The 24,938-nt window shown below is 45.4% G+C and overlaps 1 protein-coding gene across 1 annotated transcript; it reads right to left on the bottom strand.

Moving 5' to 3' along the window:
- Positions 1-52: 52 nt before the first annotated feature.
- On the bottom strand, positions 53-23,335 carry LOC135367933 (intraflagellar transport protein 172 homolog). The gene is made up of 42 exons (XM_064601028.1): positions 23,220-23,335; positions 21,239-21,382; positions 21,056-21,168; positions 20,867-20,972; positions 20,728-20,807; positions 20,039-20,126; positions 19,749-19,963; positions 19,570-19,693; positions 18,995-19,090; positions 18,755-18,916; positions 18,045-18,098; positions 17,871-17,974; positions 17,718-17,803; positions 17,282-17,394; positions 17,109-17,174; positions 16,915-17,016; positions 16,398-16,534; positions 16,132-16,324; positions 15,766-15,858; positions 15,632-15,709; positions 15,145-15,225; positions 14,817-15,063; positions 14,464-14,584; positions 14,024-14,171; positions 12,559-12,648; positions 12,363-12,460; positions 12,107-12,242; positions 11,930-12,046; positions 11,096-11,238; positions 10,874-11,032; positions 10,618-10,798; positions 10,458-10,567; positions 10,257-10,392; positions 9,773-9,871; positions 9,600-9,709; positions 9,143-9,521; positions 8,220-8,426; positions 825-884; positions 660-758; positions 436-589; positions 278-369; positions 53-153 (listed from the first exon to the last, which is right to left on the bottom strand). The coding sequence occupies exons 1-42, from the start codon at positions 23,256-23,258 to the stop codon at positions 64-66; spliced, it is 5,250 nt and encodes a 1,749-aa protein (XP_064457098.1). The 5' UTR covers positions 23,259-23,335; the 3' UTR covers positions 53-63.
- Positions 23,336-24,938: the final 1,603 nt, after the last annotated feature.

Genomic DNA, 24,938 nt, shown 5'->3' with positions numbered 1-24,938 from the left:
AGGCCGTGAGGCGCATCGCACGCTGTTATTGATATTTCTCTTTATTGGATAACGTTCGGCGCATTACTGTAGTGAGAAGCTCAAATTCGGAGCGCCCCCGCCCCATTGAGTAATGAACTTCAACACATCCTGGCATTGCGAGCTGCGCGAAACCTGTAAAAAAGAAGAAATTTTGTCAGAAAGAGAAGATCATGTATGTGCACAGACGAGTGAGCAATGCATATCTTTACGCTGTCTTCGGCGACTCAATGAGTTCACACAATCCTGTATTCCTTACCTTGGCAGCCATGAGAAATTTGTTCCAGTCATCCTTGTTGCAAATAATGCCTTGTTTTGAAAACTGAAGCCCGTCCTTTAGCACCGGGTACCCTGCGCGTTTTAGCGTAGTATATTTGAGTGCATTGTTTTTCTACCGTGTTCGTTTATTTTGCGTACCGGTTAAAACGCACGGTTCAGCTCGTCTGACTCCTTTTGGGCCTTCGAGCGAAGCCTCGTAGAAGCCTTGTTCATCTCGAGGCAGCGCTTGCTCCACCCTCTGATTCATTGAAATGGCAAGTATCCATTCCTTGACTTCTTCGTGTTCGGCTTCCTGGGGAAGAGATGATCTTGGTAACCAAGGGGCTAGAGCAACTCTGAGGGCATCTCAAAGACGTACTCACTGTGAGGTACATTTTTTCGGGTAGGGGTACTTCAAACGGGATGTCAGTGTCTTGAAAGTCGGAGTGATCCAGTGTGTCCAGCGATCCTTCTTCTATCGCCTAATAAGGTACAAACGAGCACTGTAGGGTTGCTACTAACCTAACAGCCGTTTCCGAAAAAATCACCTCACATATGTCCAGGTAATGGTTCCAGAATACAAAAGCCATGCTTTCCCTGTTTGAGATCTGAAATGAGACCGTTTGTTTTGGCGGGTTAAGTTAGTTAGTCATATTGGAATCGAACGACAATAACAATAATGCTGAGTTTTACGTCGCAAAAACTATGACCACGAACAATTTCATGCAAGTGTGAACGGACCAGTCCAACTGGTGGAATGGAAGTTGCGCTCCTTTTGCTCCTGCTTGACTCAATCGCAGTTGCCATGGTTTCGGTTTCGTGCAGTCTGGACACCGCTACTAATACCGAACTCGCGAAGTTCTAAAATCGCTTTTACAAGCAGCGTTATAGGGCATAAGTTACATTTTTGGGTAATCATAAAATGGACTCTGGTATCCATCTGAAAGCCAATTCACGTCTAACCTTGCAGAAACACAGTAGATTCTGTCGCAGACGACAAGCTAGGCGGACAGCTATACAACGCAGACGACAGGTTCTTCGTGTGCCAGTGGCCTATGACGGGTGTTTCACAGTTTTTTTATTGCTATTTAAGTGATTTATTTCAGGTATGTGTGTATTACCGTCGTATTACGAATGGAGGTGACAAATACTTTCGCTCGATATTAGTTGGTCTCTTAGTTGGTCGGCAAAGCTGTGTGCAACAATAGGCTTAGGGAGTGAAAACTGAAACACCACATCTGAAACTAAACCAATCTGTTGCGCAAGCTTTGTTGTTTCGTAGGATGAACAGTTCACTTGCCTGCAGACACCTGCAGTCAAATAAAGTGAATACACGTCATGGAGCAAAATCACTTCCCAATAATGTATCCTATTCCCAAAGTTCCACACGACCATGGGAACAGGAGACGTGCTACCGGTCTTGCGTTTCTTAGGTACGTATTAGCACGCTAGACTAAGAAAAATTTATATGGTATACCGAAGCAACCGAGGGATAAAGTGGCAGTGGAGTAGGTGCAACAAGTCCTTTCCATGCTTAGAAGCGCTCGCTGATATATGGCAACCACGGTCAAATAGCGCTGTCGCATAATCTCGGAAAGTTTATTTTTTTCTGTCATAAAACATATTCTTGTTCAGGAAGTTTATAACAATGAATAAGGCTGCAAAAGAAATAGAAGGCATTGCATAATACAGGTTCTGGTACAGAGGAGTATATGCAAACGCTACACAAAAAGATGGTGAAGGAAGTGGCGTTTCATGAATACCTACGATACTTATGGATGTCGTATTGAGAGGATAAGTAAATACAGTGAACCCTCGGTAATACGACCCCCGATAATATGACATATGCGCTTTACGACCATACTCCTGATGGGGAACAACGCAGTGAAACCTCTGCAAATGCCCCCGTTAATATGACAATTCTGCATTATGACCAAAATTTTCGGGAACGACCATGGTCATAATAACGAGGGTTCACTGTAATTATAATAAAATTCGTTCCTTTTTATCGCTGATAATGCTGTGTCGATAATTGATTCCATTACTATCATAGCCAGAGAAAATTGTGTGGCGGGAATGGTGTGACTGGAGTTACGTTGCGAAATAAGAATCGTGAATAATTCTGTTTCTTTTCCCTACATTTCCAATTTTTCTGTCTTTACTTTTCAGTTCAGTCACTTCAGGGTACGACTTCTTGTCTAGATTTTGCTCTTCCCGAAAAAGTTTGTTTCAAAGCAATTTTTTTTATCCTGTATAGTAGAACACCACTGTTGCTGTCGATGTGGAAACGTGCTATTTGCTGCTAGTCGCAACCATCTGAAATCTGTTTCTCTCTGTCCTTGCACACAGGTAGGCAGCGCAGAAGTCGGCCCAGTACACCACTGACCTTCCATATGCTGCATGGCGATAACACACATTAAAACTGCACGCAAGTCCTGAAAAGATCCCACGTTCATGAAGGAGTCTTTTTCTAGTCTGGTTGTGTGATCAAGGTTTTTCTGAAAGTTGGTAATTGGGCGCTACTTCGTACTTGAGTCTGAGATTGCTCTGGCTGGCAGCTACTTTGTATATTTATTACTGTGTTACTCGTGTGCATCGGTTGGTTATCATGTGTGCTAATCGAGCGTTCAGTAGCGTTAATTCGCAGGTTATTCTGGGACGTTGGTAAGTGTGTCCGTACTTGCTTCTTTCACATTCAATTGTCTGTTTATTTATCGTTAGATTGCTCTGGCTGGCTGGCACTTTGTGTATTTGTTACTGTGTTTCTTGTGTGCATCGGTTGGTTATCATGTGTGCTAATCGAGCGTTCAGTAGCGTTAATTCGCAGGTTATTGTCGGACGTTGGTAAGTGTGTCCGTACTTGCCTCTTTCACATTCAACTTTCTGTTTATTAGATTGCTCTGGCTGGCTGGCACTTTGTGTATTTGTTACTGTGTTTCTTGTGTGCATCGGTTGGTTATCATGCCTGCTAATCGAGCGTTCGGAAGCATTAATTCGCAGGTTATTCTCGGACGTTGGTAAGTGTGTCCGTACTTGCTTCTTTGACATTCAATTGTCTGTTTATTTATAGTTAGATTGCTCTAGCTGGCTGGCACTTTGTATATTTATTACTGTGTTACTCGTGTGCATCGGTTGGTTATCATGTGTACTAATCGATCGTTCAGTAGCGTTAATTCGCAGGTTATTCTCGGACGTTGGTAAGTGTGTCCGTACATGCTTCTTTGACATTCAATTGTCTGTTTATTTATAGTTAGATTGCTCTAGCTGGCTGGCACTTTGTATATTTATTACTGTGTTACTCGTGTGCATCGGTTGGTTATCATGTGTACTAATCGATCGTTCAGTAGCGTTAATTCGCAGGTTATTCTCGGACGTTGGTAAGTGTGTCCGTACATGCTTCTTTCACATTCAACTGTCTGTTTATTTATCATTAGATTGCTCTGGCTGGCTGGCACTTTGTGTATTTGTTACTGTGTTTCTTGTGTGCATCGGTTTATCATGTGTGCTAATCGAGCGTTCAGTAGCGTTAATTCGCAGGTTATTCTCGGACGTTGGTAAGTGTGTCCGTACATGCTTCTTTCACATTCGACTGTCTGTTTATTTATCATTAGATTGCTCTGGCTGGCTGGCACTTTGTGTATTTGTTACTGTGTTTCTTGTGTGCATCGGTTGGTTATCATGTGTGCTATTCGAGCGTTCAGTAGCGTTAATTCGCAGGTTATTCTCGGACGTTGGTAAGTGTGTCCGTACTTGCTTCTTTCACATTCAATTGTCTGTTTATTTATCGTTAGATTGCTCTGGCTGGCTGGCTGGCACTTTGTGTATTTGTTACTGTGTTTCTTGTGTGCATCGGTTGGTTATCATGTGTGCTAATCGAGCGTTCAGTAGCGTTAGTTCGCAGGTTATTCTCGGACGTTGGTAAGTGTGTCCGTACATGCTTCTTTCATATTCAACTGTCTGTTTATTTATCATTAGATTGCTCTGGCTGGCTGGCACTTTGTGTATTTGTTACTGTTTTTCCTGTGTGCATCGGTTGTTTACATGTGTGCTAATCGAGCGTTCAGTAGCGTTAATTCGCAGGTTATTCTCGGACGTTGGTAAGTGTGTCCGTACATGCTTCTTTCACATTCAACTGTCTGTTTATTTATCCTTAGATTGCTCTGGCTGGGTGGCACTTTGTGTGTTTGTTACTGTGTTTCTTGTGTGCATCGGTTGTTTATCATGTGTGCTAATCGAGCGTTCAGTAGCGTTAATTCGCAGGTTATTCTCGGACGTTGGTAAGTGTGTCCGCACTTGCTTCTTTCACATTCAATTGTCTGTTTATTTATCGTTAGATTGCTCTGGCTGGCTGGCACTTTGTGTATTTGTTACTGTGTTTCTTGTGTGCATCGGTTGGTTATCATGTGTGCTAATCGAGCGTTCAGTAGCGTTAATTCGCAGGTTATTGTCGGACGTTGGTAAGTGTGTCCGTACTTGCCTCTTTCACATTCAACTTTCTGTTTATTAGATTGCTCTGGCTGGCTGGCACTTTGTGTATTTGTTACTGTGTTTCTTGTGTGCATCGGTTGGTTATCATGCCTGCTAATCGAGCGTTCGGTAGCATTAATTCGCAGGTTATTCTCGGACGTTGGTAAGTGTGTCCGTACTTGCTTCTTTGACATTCAATTGTCTGTTTATTTATAGTTAGATTGCTCTAGCTGGCTGGCACTTTGTATATTTATTACTGTGTTACTCGTGTGCATCGGTTGGTTATCATGTGTACTAATCGATCGTTCAGTAGCGTTAATTCGCAGGTTATTCTCGGACGTTGGTAAGTGTGTCCGTACATGCTTCTTTCACATTCAACTGTCTGTTTATTTATCATTAGATTGCTCTGGCTGGCTGGCACTTTGTGTATTTGTTACTGTGTTTCTTGTGTGCATCGGTTGTTTATCATGTGTGCTAATCGAGCGTTCAGTAGCGTTAATTCGCAGGTTATTCTCGGACGTTGGTAAGTGTGTCCGTACATGCTTCTTTCACATTCGACTGTCTGTTTATTTATCATTAGATTGCTCTGGCTGGCTGGCACTTTGTGTATTTGTTACTGTGTTTCTTGTGTGCATCGGTTGGTTATCATGTGTGCTATTCGAGCGTTCAGTAGCGTTAATTCGCAGGTTATTCTCGGACGTTGGTAAGTGTGTCCGTACTTGCTTCTTTCACATTCAATTGTCTGTTTATTTATCGTTAGATTGCTCTGGCTGGCTGGCTGGCACTTTGTGTATTTGTTACTGTGTTTCTTGTGTGCATCGGTTGGTTATCATGTGTGCTAATCGAGCGTTCAGTAGCGTTAATTCGCAGGTTATTCTCGGACGTTGGTAAGTGTGTCCGTACATGCTTCTTTCACATTCAATTGTCTGTTTATTTATCATTAGATTGCTCTGGCTGGCTGGCACTTTGTGTATTTGTTACTGTTTTTCCTGTGTGCATCGGTTGTTTATCATGTGTGCTAATCGAGCGTTCAGTAGCGTTAATTCGCAGGTTATTCTCGGACGTTGGTAAGTGTGTCCGTACATGCTTCTTTCACATTCAACTGTCTGTTTATTTATCCTTAGATTGCTCTGGCTGGGTGGCACTTTGTGTGTTTGTTACTGTGTTTCTTGTGTGCATCGGTTGTTTATCATGTGTGCTAATCGAGCGTTCAGTAGCGTTAATTCGCAGGTTATTCTCGGACGTTGGTAAGTGTGTCCGTACTTGCTTCTTTCACATTCAATTGTCTGTTTATTTATCGTTAGATTGCTCTGGCTGGCTGGCTGGCACTTTGTGTATTTGTTACTGTGTTTCTTGTGTGCATCGGTTGGTTATCATGTGTGCTAATCGAGCGTTCAGTAGCGTTAATTCGCAGGTTATTCTCGGACGTTGGTAAGTGTGTCCGTACATGCTTCTTTCACATTCAACTGTCTGTTTATTTATCGTTAGATTGCTCTGGCTGGCTGGCTGGCACTTTATGTATTTGTTACTGTGTTTCTTGTGTGCGTCGGTTGGTTATCATGTGTGCTAATCGAGCGTTCAGTAGCGTTAATTCGCAGGTTATTCTCGGACGTTGGTAAGTGTGTCCGTACATGCTTCTTTCACATTCAACTGTCTGTTTATTTATCATTAGATTGCTCTGGCTGGCTGGCACTTTGTGTATTTGTTACTGTGTTTCTTGTGTGCATCGGTTGGTTATCATGTGTGCTAATCGAGCGTTCAGTAGCGTTAATTCGCAGGTTATTCTCGGACGTTGGTAAGTGTGTCCGTACATGCTTCTTTCACATTCAACTGTCTGTTTATTTATCGTTAGATTGCTCTGGCTGGCTGGCTGGCACTTTGTGTATTTGTTACTGTGTTTCTTGTGTGCATCGGTTGGTTATCATGTGTGCTAATCGAGCGTTCAGTAGCGTTAATTCGCAGGTTATTCTCGGACGTTGGTAAGTGTGTCCGTACATGCTTCTTTCACATTCAACTGTCTGTTTATTTATCGTTAGATTGCTCTGGCTGGCTGGCTGGCACTTTATGTATTTGTTACTGTGTTTCTTGTGTGCATCGGTTGTTTATCATGTGTGCTAATCGAGCGTTCAGTAGCGTTAATTCGCAGGTTATTCTCGGACGTTGGTAAGTGTGTCCGTACATGCTTCTTTCACATTCAACTGTCTGTTTATTTATCATTAGATTGCTCTGGCTGGCTGGCACTTTGTGTATTTGTTACTGTGTTTCTTGTGTGCATCGGTTTATCATGTGTGCTAATCGAGCGTTCAGTAGCGTTAATTCGCAGGTTATTCTCGGACGTTGGTAAGTGTGTCCGTACATGCTTCTTTCACATTCAACTGTCTGTTTATTTATAATTAGATTGCTCTGGCTGGCTGGCACTTTGTGTATTTGTTACTGTGTTTCCTGTGTGCATCGGTTGTTTATCATGTGTGCTAATCGAGCGTTCAGTAGCGTTAATTCGCAGGTTGTTCTCGGACATTAGTAAGTGTGTCCGTACTTGCTTCTTTCACATTCAACTGTCTATTTATCGTTAGATCGCTCTGGCTGGCTGGCACTTTGTGTATTTGTTACTGTATTTCTTGTGTGCATCGGTTGGTTATCATGTGTGCTAATCGAGCGTTCAATAGCGTTAATTCGCAGGTCACTCTCGGGCGTTGGTAAGTGTGTCCGTATACTTGCTTCTTTCACATTCAACTGTCTGTTTATTTATAGTTAGATTGCTCTAGCTGGCTGGCAGTTTGTGTATTTGTTACTGTGCTACTCGTGTGCATCGGTTGGTTATCATGTATGCTAATCGAGCGTTCGGTAGCGATAATTCGCAAGTCACTCTCGGGCGTTGGTAAGTGCGTCCGTACTTGCTTCTTTCACATTCAGTTGTCTGTTTATTTATCGTTAGATTGCTGGCACTTTGTGCATTTGTTACTGTGTTTCCTGTGTACATCGGTTAGTTATCATACGTGCTAGGCTGTGCTGGCTATCATATGCGTTCAGCAGTGTTAATGCCCTCTATCACTGCCTCGCCATGTGGATATATGGTGGTAGGTGGTGGTGGTGGTGGTCGGAAGTGGTCTGCTTCGGCCAATCGTCGCAGACGATCTCAAACATAATGGCTATCTGTGGCTGCCCATGCAGCCGATGGCTTCTCGTCTTCATGGCTACGACCGCCGAATGCCTACGTCACGCTTTTTAAGCGATCAGGCATTGGTGATGCAGGTGGCGTTGACGCATCGCTTTGGGAAGGCGTTGGAGCGAAAACAGAAGGGAACGAGAGAAGCGCATCACGTGACACGGCAATGGATTTGACACCCCGTATGTACGCGTAGAACATTGTCGCTATCAAAAATCCAGTCATATGCAAGGCACAAGTCGCGGCCTACGACACTGTAGCAAAGATACAGCACACGCTTTTGCCTTTTGAAAGGTGTAATACCACCAACCTTACAGGCGAGTCCAGCTTCATAAAATGCTTTATCAACGGGAATATATTCCGTGTATCGAAGAAGGGAGATCGATATCTTCGTGGCCAGGTCCGCCAAGGTATCTTGGCTGAGGCAAGCGGAACGAGTTGCATAGTAGCTGCTAACCATGAGCAGCAACTCAAAGTCCTTTATTTCCGGGCGACCTTCATTTTCTAGATTCTGTACCTGGAAATATGCATCAAGAAGAACATGAAAGTCGCTTCTTGGTAGACAAGGTTTGAACGGTAGTTATAACGTATTCCGACTTGGATCGGTCCACTCTTGGCACCCAAAGCACCGCGCAGACCCCCGGTAGATTGAGGAGGGTTTATGACAGGCCCGGGTTCACCAACGCCGATTAACATTTGGACCGAGAACAACGGTCCCTTAACTTGACTTTAACGCTTAACTCTGCTTCGCTGAAAGGGAGTTAATGTCACTAAAGCATTCATCATGTCACCAAGTAACGTTTGTAAAAAGATCCGGGCGGCCTTATGTGTTCACTTTAACCGTGTCGCAAGGCCGCAGACTGTCAATGTTTCTGAGATACAGTGCTATTACCCTAATATGCATCACGTCGTCTTCGTTCGTAATACGCGAGCGTTTGTTGTAAGTGGGATCGTTATAAGTGGACTCAACTGCAGATCTACTACAAAATAACGTCTCAGCAACTGCATGCCGCGTACCAATGGAATGGGGATGTGACTTTTTCTGCATCTTGGGAACTGAAGACGAAGCGATAGCCGTCCTACGTACGTGTATTTTGCATTGTCATTCGAAGGCTCGGCGCATATATATCGGCGTTATCGGTTTAAACCGAAAACTCAAACCCGCACACGATACACAAATATCACACAAAATACACTCGTCAAAACGCACAGTAAGCTATCTGTTTTTCTCACCAAATCAAACATCACATCTCGAAGTGCCGCCCAAGACCTGTAGCTATCCGCACTGTTGAGCCCCTTGAGCCCATAGACAGAGCTCACAATGTGCTTGTAGATGTTAAAGTTTTGCGGGAAAGCTGGAGCTCCGTGGTCCGCATACAGATGCAAGGCTTCAAGAACTTCGCCGTCTCGAATCAGTTGGGTAGCGTACAAGGCGACGTACTTGTGCAGAACCTGCGTGCCCTGTTGCTGGGCAACTTCCAGACACTTTTTCCATTGCTGTTTCTCGACGTACACGTCCAAGGCAGCGACAACGTCGACGTTCACCAGCTGTTCTGTCTGGCCTTGTCTGCGGAGGTGTTCCTTGTACAGATTGTCTACGTATTCTTCCAACCTATAGTGACGTTTCACCTCTATTAATAATATCGAAGCACACGTGCGACATGCTGACACACACTGTGTCTTGTTATACCTAACGTCAAACTCCTTGGCAACCTTTTTTGCTTTGGTCCATTCGTCACCTGCTATGAACGTGTCCACCGCGTCTTTTATCATGTTGATGCTTAAGAAGAGTTGCGCAGCCTGGAAATAGACAGAAGAACGTCGGTGCAGCACGTCCTCGAGACGTCGAAACTATATTTTTACCGAGCTGTATTTGTTGAGATCTAGAAGCATCCGTGAGGCCCTTTTTACAACCGTTTCTGCCTTGTCTTCATCTAAGAACTTCAGCGCTAAATCAGCTGCCTGAAAGGCGATAAATGCGGTCAAATTGAATGGCTGGTCAATAATCCAAAAGATAATGAAAATTGATGCGCTAAGTATCGCTCAACGTAACAATTGCAACATTTTCGGGCAGCAATGGTAATATGAAAGCCGGCGATTGAAATCAATAACTGGAACTGGTCTTCCTTGGGCTCCAATGGCAATGCCGTAAACGGACATGTCGTTTTATTATTCTGATGTCGCTTAGACACCTCGTGGCCCCTTCAAGTAACGAGCAACAGATACGAACTAGTGCGTCATACGCGGAGAACTATATACTACAACGACAGTGGACCATAACAATTTAATATTCTATATCGTTCATAAAGTCAAACAATGTCTAAATGCGAACTATAAGTACACTTACCTTTACCCAGCATTTTTCGAGCACTCCTATATCGGAGATGGCATCTTTTGACAACCTCATGTAACAATCAACCGCTCTCTCGTACTGGCCATTGCGCTCCCAGTCCCGCGCCTGTTCCAGCAGCGCATCTGCGTCCCTGTGGTCGGCGAAACAGGTCGCGATAGTTGCTATAGTCGTCTTATAGCGGTTAACATTGGTTACCTGGAACCCTTAAACTGCAAGTCATTTTCGTATTGCTCTTGTAGATCAGCAAGATGAGATGGAATGTACTCTTTGCACACTCGCAGCGCGTCGTTCCACATCCCGGCATCCTGAAATCGACAGACGTTAGGACAGAAACCCTTTACCATGACACTGCGACCTTATAGAACTTGACGGCCAGGTCTGGCCGTTGAGCGCGCAACGCGAGAGACTCTGCTTTTTGATACTGTCCGGCTTCAAAGGCAACACGAGCCTGTCCAATGGACACGTCTGCCACCGAATCCTTGTCGTGAGCTTCGGCTACACGTCTTGCGTTGTCCCAGTCCTGATTATGTACGTACCTGCATGGGTACGCGTAGAATGTCACTCAGAATCTAACGATATAATAACGGATAGAATCTAACGGTAACACTCACATTAGAACGGCCTCTTTAGGCTTGTTAGCTTTGATAAATTCGGCTTCCGCTTCATGAAATTTTCCCTCGTCCTCCAGAAACATGGCGTACTTCAAGTGAATCTCCGGCAGCTTTTGTTTGGCTGACGTTTGAGCAAGGTCGAAGGCGAAGTCGAAGGCGCTGGGAATATTATAAAAGGTACTCGAGTAAAACGTATTCAGCTCAGGTGCAACCGTTAAGTACCAGTTTTCAGCTGCGTAGTCCACTGCAGATTCCAGGAGCCCAAATTTGCTCAGCAGCTTCACTGCAGATTCGCCTCCTAGTTGTTTCGCCCACAAGTACGCTACTTGTTTGCCAGCCATCGCACCGCCGTGGGTCTTTGCTACCTACACCGGACACGAAATCAATTCAGCCTCAGAACATCAATTGTCTCATGTTCAATTCATATATTCCACATATTGCATTCATCCGTCTATATGTCATATGCGGAAGTGTCATAAAATTAATTTCTGGTCCTCAGAAATACGAGTAGAAGCAGTCCGACCTAGAGTCCCTAAATAAGCTTCGCTTCAGAGTATCGACACTGAGTTCCGCAAGAGCGAGTGAGCGTGCGCCATCTTGTTTCCGCGCCACAAGCCAGGCGCACTTCACTTAGGACACGATGCCATCTATCGTGTGCGGGTGAAATGTTCCTTTCTCTTGCAAGCAGCTCATCAAGGTTGACGGTCTTGAGCTCACCTTGACATCCTCCGGGACGCTCTGGTGGACAATACATAGATTATCGTAGAACAATCATACATGCTTCTCCGTTCCACTCCATCCCTCAACTGGGGATGGTACCGGTGTGGTGCGGAAACAAGATGGCGCCCCTGCTCTCCCTTGGACCTCAGTGTCGGTACTCTGAAGCGAAGCTCTAGTTCGACCGACATGACAGAACACGTTTATGACGTAAAGTATATAGGTACACGACGTGTACGGCTGCTGAGCAGATATCCGAGGAACACACATGTGGTACCCAGCACCGCTGTGTCCTAATTCAGACGCCTCCACCTTTTTTTTATTTTTAAAGCCACTCACATTATATGCATCATCCCACATATCATTCGACCTGTACATGTTGACGGCTGCCTTCCAATCGCCTGCGGCCAGCAAGTGCGATTCAGCTTGTCGATGGTGTCCCTCGCTTTCGAGTTCCTGCGTAAATTTTCGTAAGTGACATCCCGCAATATAACCTTCTCCCTGTCGTCGTCTTACTTTTGCCAAGTGAAGATGAGTGTCATTCACTAGGTCAGGGTGGTACTCTTTAACGACCCGTATCATATTATCGTACTGCCTCCATTTCTTGTACATCGCGATAGCGAGGTCTGGCTCGTCAATGAAGATATACAACCTGGAGGGAGAAAAGATTCTGGTATGAATCTTACAGCGGGAGCGTTATAGGACCACGTGATACGTCACGTGACACAAAGGGCTAAATATCTATATTAGATTAAAATGAAAATACATTTACTTTTCTGCATCCTTCAGTTTTCCTTCATGCTCCAGTACAGTAGCTTTTTCAATGTACATTTTTGACACCTCTTCGGGTTTCATGTGTAGCTTGGCAAGCTGTGAATACAGGCAAAATATCGCAAGGTGCGAATTAGTGACTCGATTACCGACAACGGATAAGTGACTCAATCAAATGAATCAGCTGATGAACGTACCCTGAGGGCCTTCTCCCACTTCCCTACGTTGTTGTACATGTTAATCGCTTCGTTTGCCATTCCACTTTCAACGAAGAAATGTTCTGCCATCTGCAATGACAAACGTTTACAACATGAGCCATTGCTATAGCGAGCATATATGTTTTATTTAACAAGTCAGAAAATAATGCTGAAAATACTAGAGTCCAGAGTATCTATCTTAAAGGGGAACCCCATTCTTCAGACCATAGCTTTTGAAAGCATAATTTCCTATTCCATTACAAACCACCACCACAACAAGTTCATCTAGCGACTATTAGTGAGAAAAGTTGACACTTAATTTGCGGATTACTAGCCCAGGGCCAGCCTGGTTAGTATATGAGATGTGAAATGATAAGGTCATGGAATGGTGGATGCATGGAATAATGCATCCTTGTCTTTGGTATGACATGAAACCCTCATGGCCAGAGGACGGCACAATGCACAATATGGTATGTCTTCACTAAAGAGCGTAAAGGAGACCAGTGTCCCTTAAAAGTTCCAGAAAGAAAAGCAGAGCACGACAATGCTGCACAATGTTGCATCAGGGAACACTCGAAACCGATGCCACCGTGAACGGTGCTTCATTGATAACGCCTTTTTTGCAGTACAATACATATCACGGTATATTATCACGTGCTGGATGTCTGTCAGCGCAGCACAGATAGAACACACCATCGTGTCGTTGCGGTCGGGCTTGCTCAAAACGCGGGACGAAGGCCCCATCATCGAGACGAAGCCTGTGTATGAGAGACCCAGAACGTTGATGCAGTCCATTAACAAGAGAGTCACTACATGACATACCAGTCCTCCTCCAGAGTGTCTGCCTAGATCTGTCTGTATGACTCGTCTGTCTAATGTGAAGGCGGTGGGCGAAATACGATTATTACGGAAAGGTCAGCCTGACCAAAGGTCGGCTTGCTATTCCTAAAAAAATGTAAAAAACAAAAATAACGATAAAACAAAGAAGAAGAAGAAAAACTGATGCATCCTGACAGACGAAAATCCTCTGAAGTTCCACACTCTGATACACACATTATGGGGAACTTGCGTCGCCACACGAACTGACGAAAGTCTGATACTTTGGACTGGTGGCTTCTAGCGTTCCACTGAAAGATAGTTGTCTCTTGGTATCGTACAGCTTGGGACAAAAGTTTCCGGAACACCAGAATGTCGCATTTCTCCATTGGAGCGACATCCTAGCAGCAAACAGGAGTGGACATACATACTGAGAGATGGACAGTGTAGCCGGGCACCCGTTTCTTATTTGACCTCTTAGTGGTAGCTAGCAGGGGGCTGCTCCGATGAAGAAATACGCCAGTGCCCGTGTTCCGTAAACATTTGTCTCAAGCTGTGCAGTAGTCGAAGTGATCATTGTGGTCGTGACTAGTACACTAATGTCTAGTCTGTCCATCAGCACTTCGTATAGTGATTTCCGTACGCTCACCTCGTACTCCCCTACAGAAAGGAAGTGCTGCGCGAGCTTGGCGTGATACGGAGTCAGTTCCGGCGTATCGTCCATCACTTCGATGATCTGCGTTGCCTTTTTCCATTGCCTCGCATTGATCGCTGCTTCCAATGCCTTGATGGTCTTTCTAGAAGTGATACAAAAGCAGGTGACACTACCGGTCATTCTTGAAACACTATCTTTCCTGCGCTTTCTTTCTTTCTTTTTTCTTTTTCTTTGCCACATCCTCCTAATTACGGCGGTTACTGAGGAAATAACATCAGTGAGTATGACGTCACCAGAAGGAATGACGCAACCACCTTGACGTAACCGCCAAGACCCAAATGAAGGGAAGCAGAAAAGAACACTGAAAGAGACACTAAGGTGCCTCCTATTCGCACTGTAGTGCCCCTTTAAACATTTTCAGCGTGCGTACCTACCCTGCTTCGATGAAGTGGTTGATAGCAGGATCCAGCTGTCGTTGTGAGACGAGATAATCACCCCATTCCTCTTCGAGAGAGACAACCTCAGAAGGTGCGTGCTGTCGTGCAAGTTCGATAGCTAAAGAAAATTTTAGAGGTCTTTCGGTCATCTCAACCGAACTTGCCGTATCCAGAATACGCTATACAGTACTGTATATGCACAACCGTGATGGCCATCATGAGTGAATTAGTTCACATTCAACAATTTTACATTCGTTTGCAATTCATTGGTGAATTCGGCACATGTCTAGCGCCTTTTAAGAACGACGGGTGTGTGCTTGTGCGCTATGCGTGCAACTATAAGCCCTTACCTCTGCTGTATAAGTGTCCTTGCCTGAAACTGTTCAGAGCTTTCGTGTAGTCTTCGACCATTTCATACAGATCACCTGCGTGCTCATACAGTTCGGCTCTCGTCAAAGCCGATATGACCTTTTGGACAACATCGTGCTTCTCGATCATTCGTGGAACAGATTTGAGAAGCAAAGCGGCCTTCGCTGGCAGGCCAGATTTGAGATAGAGCGCCAGAGCCTCATCGAAGTTGCCTTCTTTTTCTTTCAGCTGCAGGGTTAGGTGCATGGGGCGGAATACGATATCGTTTGCTGCATATCTTCGCCTTTATTCATGATTAGTAGCTCTTACCTCACCCGCCTTGCCTTCCATGCCATTGCTGAGCAACCATTCAGCATGCTCCTCTTGTAATTGCTGGAGGTTTGAGCTATTCTATCGAGAGGAAATGCAAATGTTTGTATTTTCGAGTAGCCGAAGCAACCGAAAACAATGAACTGTGAATAGTGGCGGTTCCAGAAGAACTGGGCTTACATGTACAAGAGAAAATAAATTGCAACTGCAGTTTCCACGGCACTGAATCACTATAAGATGAGACACTAAAACAGGTTGCACTGCGAGTTCAAATGTAAATCGGGCTTTTTCACGTGTGTTTTTATAGCTTGACAAAGCCAGCGGTTCCGCATACTTCACTTGTCGTCTCAACAAACGAACCCCTTCCAATTTGTGTTGCAAGATAGCGACGGTTAATATACAAACTACGTCACGTTACATATACGTCGTCCGCGTGCTTATAGATATGAAAGCATATATATATGAAGCAAATGAAATGCCGACTTACCTTGGACTCTGCCAAAGCTATAAGCTCGTCCCATTTATGCATCCTCTTATACATATCCATAGCTTCGTCGATCTTGTTCTGAAATCGCATTCACACTGTTCACGAGATTACGTGGGATACGGGCGTCGCCTCACCTGGTCCAGGTAAATACTTTCTGCTAGTTTGAAATTTTTCTCCAAGATTGCCAGCCTCGCTCGCACTTCATAGTGGGTGTATTTCTCCTCCTCCTGTGTATTTTATTCGTTTATTTCCGGCACCCTCAAATGCGTAAACCTTGCTTTAAATGCAGAATGCCTTTTAGAAATATGATATAAAGCCATTCGCAACAATTTCGTAGGGTGTCCTGTAAAGCGTGCTTTCGCTGCAGCGACTCGGTGTATGCAGGAGAAGAGACCACGCAGTATTTCTCTCCCGGGCTTTTATCGAGCAGAAATACTGTCCGTCCACCCCAATTTTTTATGTGGTGGATAGTAAGTGCCTCGAGAAACAAATGCACGTACCATTCCGTCTAATGAAGCTTCGTGAATATCCATGACGTCTCTCAAGTACTTTGATTTCGCTACATCTCCCAAAGCTGCAAAACATCGCTCGGCTATGGGTATCATGTGAGCTTCGAGGGTCATCTGGCCCAGTGTACGCCACATTGAAGCCGTTTCCTCGGTCAGTTCCAGGCTTTCCAAGTAGCTGACGGCCCTAGAAAATGACGCTTGGTCCATAGTCAGCACCAAAAGGGTGCATGCCTCGAGGATTTGCGTCGTAAGCTTACCTGCTGAAGTCGCCATCCGTTATGGCCGTTCCAAACTCAATAAGACCCTCATTCAATGGGTACCCCACGGTAGTCAGTCCTTCGTTGACGACTACTTCGGTTTTATCATTTAGACGTTCGACGTCAAAGATGTCACCCTGTACAGAGTTCCACACAGATAGATGTAACAGCGATACCCAGGAAGCAGCATCGTCGCACCCTGTACTGTCGTTAGCAATTGCTACTTCGAAGAACTTTACGCCCATCAGGCAAAGGTTGCCCATTTCATTTCACTTTCATTTATATATTTTTAATCGGCTGCCCACAAACAGCACAAGGCCTACTTGTATGGTGCAACAAATCACAACGTAGCCAATGACACTATTTTTGTAATGTTATTTAACATAGTCCACGTCCAGGTGAACTCTCTTGAGTCCTCCAAGGCGCGAAGTTGTACTGCCGCCGTCAGGCTTAACTGTAACACCCAGCGACCCACGAGTAGCGGCAACTGAGCGTACAATACATGCTGGAAACCAACCTTTATCGGGATATTAGTTGTTCTCTCAGGTGCATCGATATTGTACCAAACATAAAGCGTCTGTCTACTTTGGGCAACAACAACATCACTGTCCGGCACCCACTGAAATCAGTAGAACACGTTAGCTCCACTGGTCTTAGAGGTCCACAAAGTCAACTAGCATATCATTCGCAACATTGTAAAAGGGGGGCTACCTGGACGAACGCGCAGTTGTTCAGTAAGGTAATTTTTTCCTGAGTTTCTATGTCGAACAGGCTAAGCTACGGAAAGGAGAAGACACATATTATAGCCCGAACAGGAAGTAAAATGGCGGACAACTCTCTTGTGACGTCAAACAAGAACTGAAAGAAGGAAATTCGCATCTCACCCTTTGTCTTCTGTCTCGAAAAAGTAACTTCTGTCCTGTTTCGTTCAGTTCTAACCAATCAATTTTAGAATCATGGGGAATTTGCGCCAAAGTTGTACCAGTCACCAGGTCAACTGCGAACAAAGCGTACTGTAACACGTACTGCGTGCGACATGCTTGTCTGAAATCGACAGCTCGCGGTTTATCCTGTCTGAAATTTCCAGGTGTTTCAAGATTGTATCTTCCGACTAGTATATACCGACGGCATATACCGCCCACCCTCAAGCACAATAATGGTACAGCTCATTCAGGGGCGGCCAAAGCAAAAGGGCTGCTATGAACGGAGATTTCAGACAAGTGTGTCGCAGGTAGTACAAGCATCCTGCAGAAGTATTCACAGCGTGTATTCTTTACAACGCTGTGCTATTGGTGTTAATTATGCGACAGGAGTACTTACCGACGAATATTGTTTTGATATCGATGAGGTAAGCGAGTTTCTTGTTGTCCACCATTCCAGGCCGATGTCTTTCGTTGAGGCGGACGCTGAGGAAACGAACATATAACTTGTGAAGAACTATCACGTTTTCTTTTGTGTTTATTCCCAATTTACCTCAGCAAGTGCGGGTTCATGAATTCTGTCCTCACGGAGCCTAGGATTTCGTTCTGTCCGTACTCGACGAGCGAAAGCTCTCCAGCATTGAAAATCATGCACACCTGACGTGGTATGTTTACAGAATGTTTAAAAATCAAGTAACGCGCAAAATACACTTCGTAAGCTACTCACGCTCTCCGTTTCGAAGTAGAACTTTTCGTTCCGCGAAGTTCCTTCCCAAAAGACCTGCATAACATTGATTAATTGATTGATTTTATTTTTATACACACATTGTATACACAATTGCGAAGGGAGTAGCCGTTTTTTGCCACGTACCATTTTCCAAAACAGGCACGATTCATAATACCTACGATTTCTCTTGCATAATCGATTTATTAAAGGGAAAGTTCGCTCCCTAATGTAATTGAAATAACTATGTCTGGCACATCAGCATCAGCTCGCGTGACGTTTCGGTGACGTTCTCGCCAGGATGGTCACGTGTCAGTGCGCCTCTCCCATAGTACCACCTCCTCGCGTATTCTCTGCAATGCAGGAGTATAGGAGCGACCGAAGCTCGGCGATAAGGAAACGCCCTCGTGTCGTCACAATGTCGTCACACTGACGTCGCGCACACGTCTCTCCGCGCGGGAATTTCAAATTTTGCGGATTCCGATTATAGTTATAACGCCGATAATCGATTACGTATACCGCTGAGGTCGGCGAAAAGTGTCGAACGGATTCGGTAAACCATGGGAACAACGTGGGAACAAAAATCTACAAGCCCATGCTTATATAGAGAGCGAACTACACCTTTAACATTCTGAAAGCATTCAATGCCTCCACACGTCCATGCGCACGATCAGATCACCGCAACCGCTTTCGGACGAATTACGATATCCTACCTCGCATAACTTCTCCTGGGCCAAATCTCCTAGTAGAAGCGTAGCTGGAGTATACGCTACAAGGTACCGATCTTTACCAAGTATCTTCAAGTCTTGGATCTCGTGCCCAAATTGAGACTTCAACACCGTTTTAGATCCAGTTGCAAGGTTCGTTATAATGGCCTGTATGAGAAAGTTATAAAACCAAGATGCTGACCCAGCAGAATGCAACAGAAAAATATGCACGTATAAAACGCTCACCTGGCTTGGACCAACGAACGTCACTTCAAATTTATTGTTGTAAATCGATTTACGCAGGCTGCAGTCATAGGTGAGTACAGCTCCACATAGTGTTCCCTGAAACAATATGCCCCGTAGTACCAAGCCGTGTTAATGGCATCTGCTTCCTTGTTCAGCGTAAGAACGGCATGAAATGTAGTCCGTAGACTTTAAAAGAGTAACACTGCGCCCATGCTCTACTTGACTCGACGTACTGTGCTGCATCATGATGCAGCTAGCCAATAGGAACAGGCGTAGGGCGGGGCTTAAACGTGCCGTTCTCAGGTTGAACAACGGCTGTCCGTGTACAGAGTCCGTATATTCATATGAGCGACATTCCCCAGAATACTCCAGCAGAAGATGCGAAACACGACATAGCTTTCTGCTGCCTATATACTAAGCACGAGCGCGCAACAGCACGCCGTCTTTTCGTGCACGGCCAAGTGTGGGGAATATCCTCCTTTCTTTCTTTCTTTTCGATTTTGTTCCACCAGAACATTTCGTGGGGATGTCACTCGTTGTGAGCACACGGACGACTTTAAATCCTCTATACTCACGAGTACCAAACGAGATCCATCTCGTTTCCATATCGCGCTCGAAATGGTGTACGCATTCGGAATCTCTTTGCGGTTCGATTCTTCCCAAGCCTTTTTGGCGCTGGACCACGTAAATACACGCACCCTATAAAGAAGGCACATTATATAACGTCAGCTGGAATTTAAAAAAAATACGTCACCTGTCATAGCTTCCCACCACTACAGTCTGGCCACTGGGACTGCAGGCTGCCACGGTGAACTCGTGTTCGTTCTCGTTCCGGCTGTAATCAAACTGCTGAAGCATACGACCATCTCTCGCGTAGAATATTATTCGTTTGTCGCAGCCCGCAGCCACGATCGAGTGGTCGGTCCAGGCGAGCGCGTATGGTGAGCATGCGTGAGTCATCACTTTTCCCTGCGCACAATTTGACGGGACACCAGTACAGAGTCAGTGAAAAGACATCGTATAACTCCAATAAGATGCCTGTACCTGTGCGTCTCCCGAAGAATCGTCTTCGAGAAAGTACCTCACGACACTTCCATCAGCGTGACCCGATATAATTCCTTTTCCGGATATACTGAAAACGTTCAAACACCTGGAGTGACTTGCTGTGAAGTTTGGTCGCTTTGAAAAATTAGGATGAGCGTATATAGAAGTAGTTCTTTGTTCGGAAAAACTTACAATACGCATATAAGAAGCGTACAAAATACGACGAACCGGAAGGAAATGCGAAGGGACGAGAGACGGTCGATATTTCGAACACAGACTGTTCACTTTCCCAGAAGAAGAACGGTCTCTGTTCGAAATATCGGCAGCTCTTTCCCTGCCTGGTTGTTTACGAGACCGATAACTTATTCTGCGTATTATTGGAATTGCTCACTCGGGCTGCATCTGTATATGCGATATTTCTCAATAACAAGTTACCGCACTTGTACACAACTTAGATACTCTACTCAAGTTACTCTTTCTTCAATACTTTTAGGAGTAACTGGGCAAATAACTTATGAATCGTTTTAAAAGGTAGTATTTAGTACGTATAACGCTTGCTGAACAAAAACTCTTTTAAGTGTAAAAAATGTACGCGAATTTACTGCTCCAACAGAACACATGTGATCGACACATTGATCAAGTTCAGTAATAATAATAATAATAATAATCAACATTCCACTAAAAGTCACCTTGCAGTGAGGGCTACGACGTAGCTGTCCGCAGCATAAAGTGTCGATGACTTGTTGGTCTTAATATTTGCGCTTCGTACCTGCCAGACGAAAAATACTTCAGCTCTTCCAGTTCTCGAACTGAAATTTCGAAACCTACCTTTCCGTCGGCCAATCCGAAAGTGATAGGGCCGTGAAGTGGCCATACCATGCACGTGATAGCGCTTTGCTGAATAAACTTGTTACATATCACCTTCTTGTCTCCCCTTCAACGTGGAATTGTCGGGAAAAAATATCGAGCACAATGACACCAGATTTACTTAGAGCAGGTATGGGAGCGCAAACTTACCAATCCTCACCCAGCTTGTACACATAGATGATATTGTCCGTCTGTCCCACGGCTAGTTTCGTAGAGTCGGGTGAAAATGCAATGGCTTTCACGACATAACTTTTCTTGCCGTACTATGCCGTTCGAAGAATGCAAAGAGTCAGAAAAAAAAAAAAAGATGTCTAGCAGGGTCTTCCAGCGTACCTTCGAGTCTATCGGTTTTGTCGAAAACTTGTCTCGCCTTTCTCCAGTTTCGTCGAACAGGAGGATAACCCTATCGGCAGTGCACACTGCCAGTTTCACATTATTTGGCGACCAAGCAATAGCAGTGACTTTGGCAGCGCCATCCTAGAAACGCAGAAACACGATTATCTTTTGTGTTGTTCTGCACGTCCGAGCAAGACACTGATCATTATCGCAAAACGGAGGGTGTCGTCCTGATAACGTTCATCAACACCAAGCGTTCGTTAGGACAACATACGATGTTCACGAGATATGCGCGAACACTTTGATGCCGTACACATGAGGGTGCACCAAGTGCTGCTCTTGTTAATTGACATAATTAATGCAATTAATAGTTGTATTGCCAACTGTAGGATGGGACAAGCCCAAGTCTTGCCCACATCACGTTTCAAAAATACTACTGCCCTCGCCCTAAAAACGAAGAGCAGGATGTAATAGGCAGGCAGGTAGTCCCACAGAACGACCGATACCGGACATCCCTCAGAAGCCTTCATTAGGATAGACCTCGTATTGCCAACTGTAGGATGGGACAAGCGTAAGCTTGCTTTTTAGAAACGCAAGCGCCACCTGTGGCACGCAAGGGCTCATGGGAACTTAGAGCGTCCTAGAGCACTACGAGACGACCAGAGGTGGAGGTAGAAGAAGAACAACAACATTCCCGGTGGGCGCAGCGGAAGCGTCTGCCGAGGTAAACCATAACCGCAGCAGGCGACAGGGCAGTGTCCCTCAAAGTTCGCGTGCTGCTTTGTGCGCGAGCACCTTTTCAAAATCGTCTATTTGTATTGGACACGTTGATCAGTCTGACTGAACACATTAGACAGGCCGGCCTACTAGCCACGACGATTCGAAATTTCATTGTCTGATGTGATTGGGTTACGTAATAGATTATAACACATTATGAAATCGTACGTATGCTTTGCCATCCAGAATTCTGAAATGGAAGTCCAGCAGTGGCTTAGTCAGAGGACCAACCCCTCACCCCGAGATCGTACCTTTGGTGGTGCATTTGGGAGAGGGAAAACGAGGGTGAAATCTCTCCCCATGTAAAGTTCCAGTAGAACCCACGATGAAATATTTTTCTGGCTACGGTATTGAAAGTCCAGGGACCACGTACTTGCACGAACGTTGAGGAAGTTCTTCAGGGTCGTCCTCGGTGGCTTTGCCACTCACCGCTCCACGAAAGAGCAGCGTTGAGGACAGTAGCGCGTGCCTGGAGCACTAAGAAGGCTACTAAGAACACCACTGAGGAACTGGCAAAAGCGGATCCAGAACCATGCGAACGTTCTCAACGCATATAGCGATCTAGCTAGTCGACCACGACTTACGGAACCTGGAACTACGAATTCCCTCACTTTTCGGAACCTTCCTTTGTGTCTCTTTCTCGGTTTATGAATCTCGATTCCCGTGAAGTGAACACATCATTCAGGGACGAATCAAGAAGACCCCATGCTTTTCTGACCTCGAATTATATGAACGGTGCACCATAGCCGTTCAGGTCAGTAACGTCAACCCGTGTCCCGCTGTCAAAGCCTCGAGATATCAGAGCTGTCCATCGTTCTGACTTGCTAGCAGTTGTCACCTTAGAGGCGCACGTGAGTGAAACCACATCACGTCAGGTGGCCGTAGTAGCATACTATTTAGAAGTAACGACAAGACATGCGTTAGATAGCTTAAATTTTTTGGGAGCAAGATTCACACAAAAGTCAAAGACGTGTATGATTACAAGTTACTTAAAAAATAAAGTACCCAACTAACAACCCTCAAATATGTAATTGTAAGTATGTGTTATCAATCCATGTCACAAGGCATTTTCTGTTGTTCCAGTGCATACCTCGATTTGTGGATCCCTCGTTTTACGAACGATCTTCATAGGAACAGTCCCTGTTCCCAAATCGAGGGCTGACTGCGGTGCAGCTAATTAAGGTCGAAAGTGCCGACTTACCTGTGGCGGCAACAGTGTTTTTAAATACTTGATTTGCATCGTACTATGCTCGCATTGAAGCCCAGCATACCACGGGAGCAAGCGACGTGTTGTGTGACGATCAACGGAGGAGAGTGTTGATCGGTTTCCATGACTACCGGCTTGAAATTTCGTCGCGCGCGCGCGCCTGTATGGATCCCGCTAGCGAAGAGTAGTTTTTCATGTAGGTACAACAGAAGTGCGTCCCCAAAAACATGAATTAAAAAAAGCAACATAAAAAAACACACAAGAGAGCATACAGTATCTATAAACAACTGTAGATAGTTCGAAAACTAACGAATTTTCTGCATTCATTTGCGGGAAGGAAACCATGGAGGGGACTGGTGACGTCACGTCACAACGAAACCACGTAGATGGACTCTTTGTCTCTGGCTGCAGGTGATTCGATCCAGGGCCGGATCCAGACCGCCGGTTTGGAGTGTGTGTGTGTGGGGGGGGGGTTCCTTTGTTGGAGCGCGTAGTGGGGGAAAGAATAGGGGAAAATCCAATGTATAAACTGACTTTTGGGGGGCAAACGCCCCCCCCCCCGTCAGATCCGCCACTGATTGGGTCTGTTGAGTGCTCCAGCAAATCACTCAACCCTGTATGAAGAAACACGGCTGTAGGAGGCAGGTACCCGTACGCCCCTCAGTCCTGGTAGCCCAAGCACTCGTGTCGCATTAGCCTTGATGCGTTCTACGCTCGACTAGTCGGTATATATAGTCAAGGCAGAACGAAAGGGTATTGCCACTCTTATACGAGCACTTTTATTGGCACGATCAGCTCAAAGCGACAATAACTTTGCAGAACGAGAGTCCTTGCTTAAAAGGCAAGATGTGTAGCCCGCTGTTCAACATCAGATCTTTTCCGGTTTTGCGTGCGGTGTAATGATGCACACTGAGCCCTTGCGAAAGAACGACGATCGTAGCGGACCTGTAGCACGCGCGGGAGGTCTTTCATCTGCACATCCTCCTCCTTCAGAGAGCCCGCAAGTGAGTGACGTCACCCAGTCGCAAATCGCGCTGCGCGAATGAGACCTAGGGAGCCTCCATGTGCGTCCCCTTCGTTCCCCAAGCGAGGAAGCCGCAGCAACCCATGGAGGCTCCCTAATGAGACCTCGTGCCTGCTCGCTACGATGATGCTACATCACACGGACCTGGCTACGTCACGCGAGGTGATCCGGCAGGGCCTCTAAGGGTACGCCGCACCCCTCATATGGTTCGTTATTCAGGATATTTTTACAGTTTCTTATAAATTGAGCAGCGACGCGACACCGTAAAGCAAAAATACCTAATATCGTGACTCCCTGACTGCTTCACGAATGAAGCAGAGCAGAGCCCTATATACGGCTCTGAAGCAGAGATCCCATCAGTGCCCTCTTGCTTCATAGAGGCGAAATATTCGCTTCGTAATAAATTCGTTCAAATCAAATCTGCGCAGTTTTGGAACGAGATATTTCGTACACATGTTCCAGACATCGCAAACATTTAATCTACATCGCATTTACATCTACATAATGTACATTTAAACATCGCAAATCTACAGAAAGCAGTCTGAGAAAGCATCCGCAGGACCACGCTGGGGACCACACTACGTCACGACGTTCCCTCATTCTCCGATGGGCTCTTTGCAAGAGTGGAGGCCTTTTGCAAGGCGCGCGGAACAGAGGCCATGCACGCGTGCTGGAGGTCACCCATTGTT

Source organism: Ornithodoros turicata, chromosome 9 (genome assembly GCF_037126465.1).
Source record: "Ornithodoros turicata isolate Travis chromosome 9, ASM3712646v1, whole genome shotgun sequence".
Lineage (NCBI taxonomy): Eukaryota > Metazoa > Arthropoda > Arachnida > Ixodida > Argasidae > Ornithodoros > Ornithodoros turicata.
Note: the sequence above shows the minus strand (reverse complement) of the source record. Positions and strands in the feature narration are given on the sequence as shown.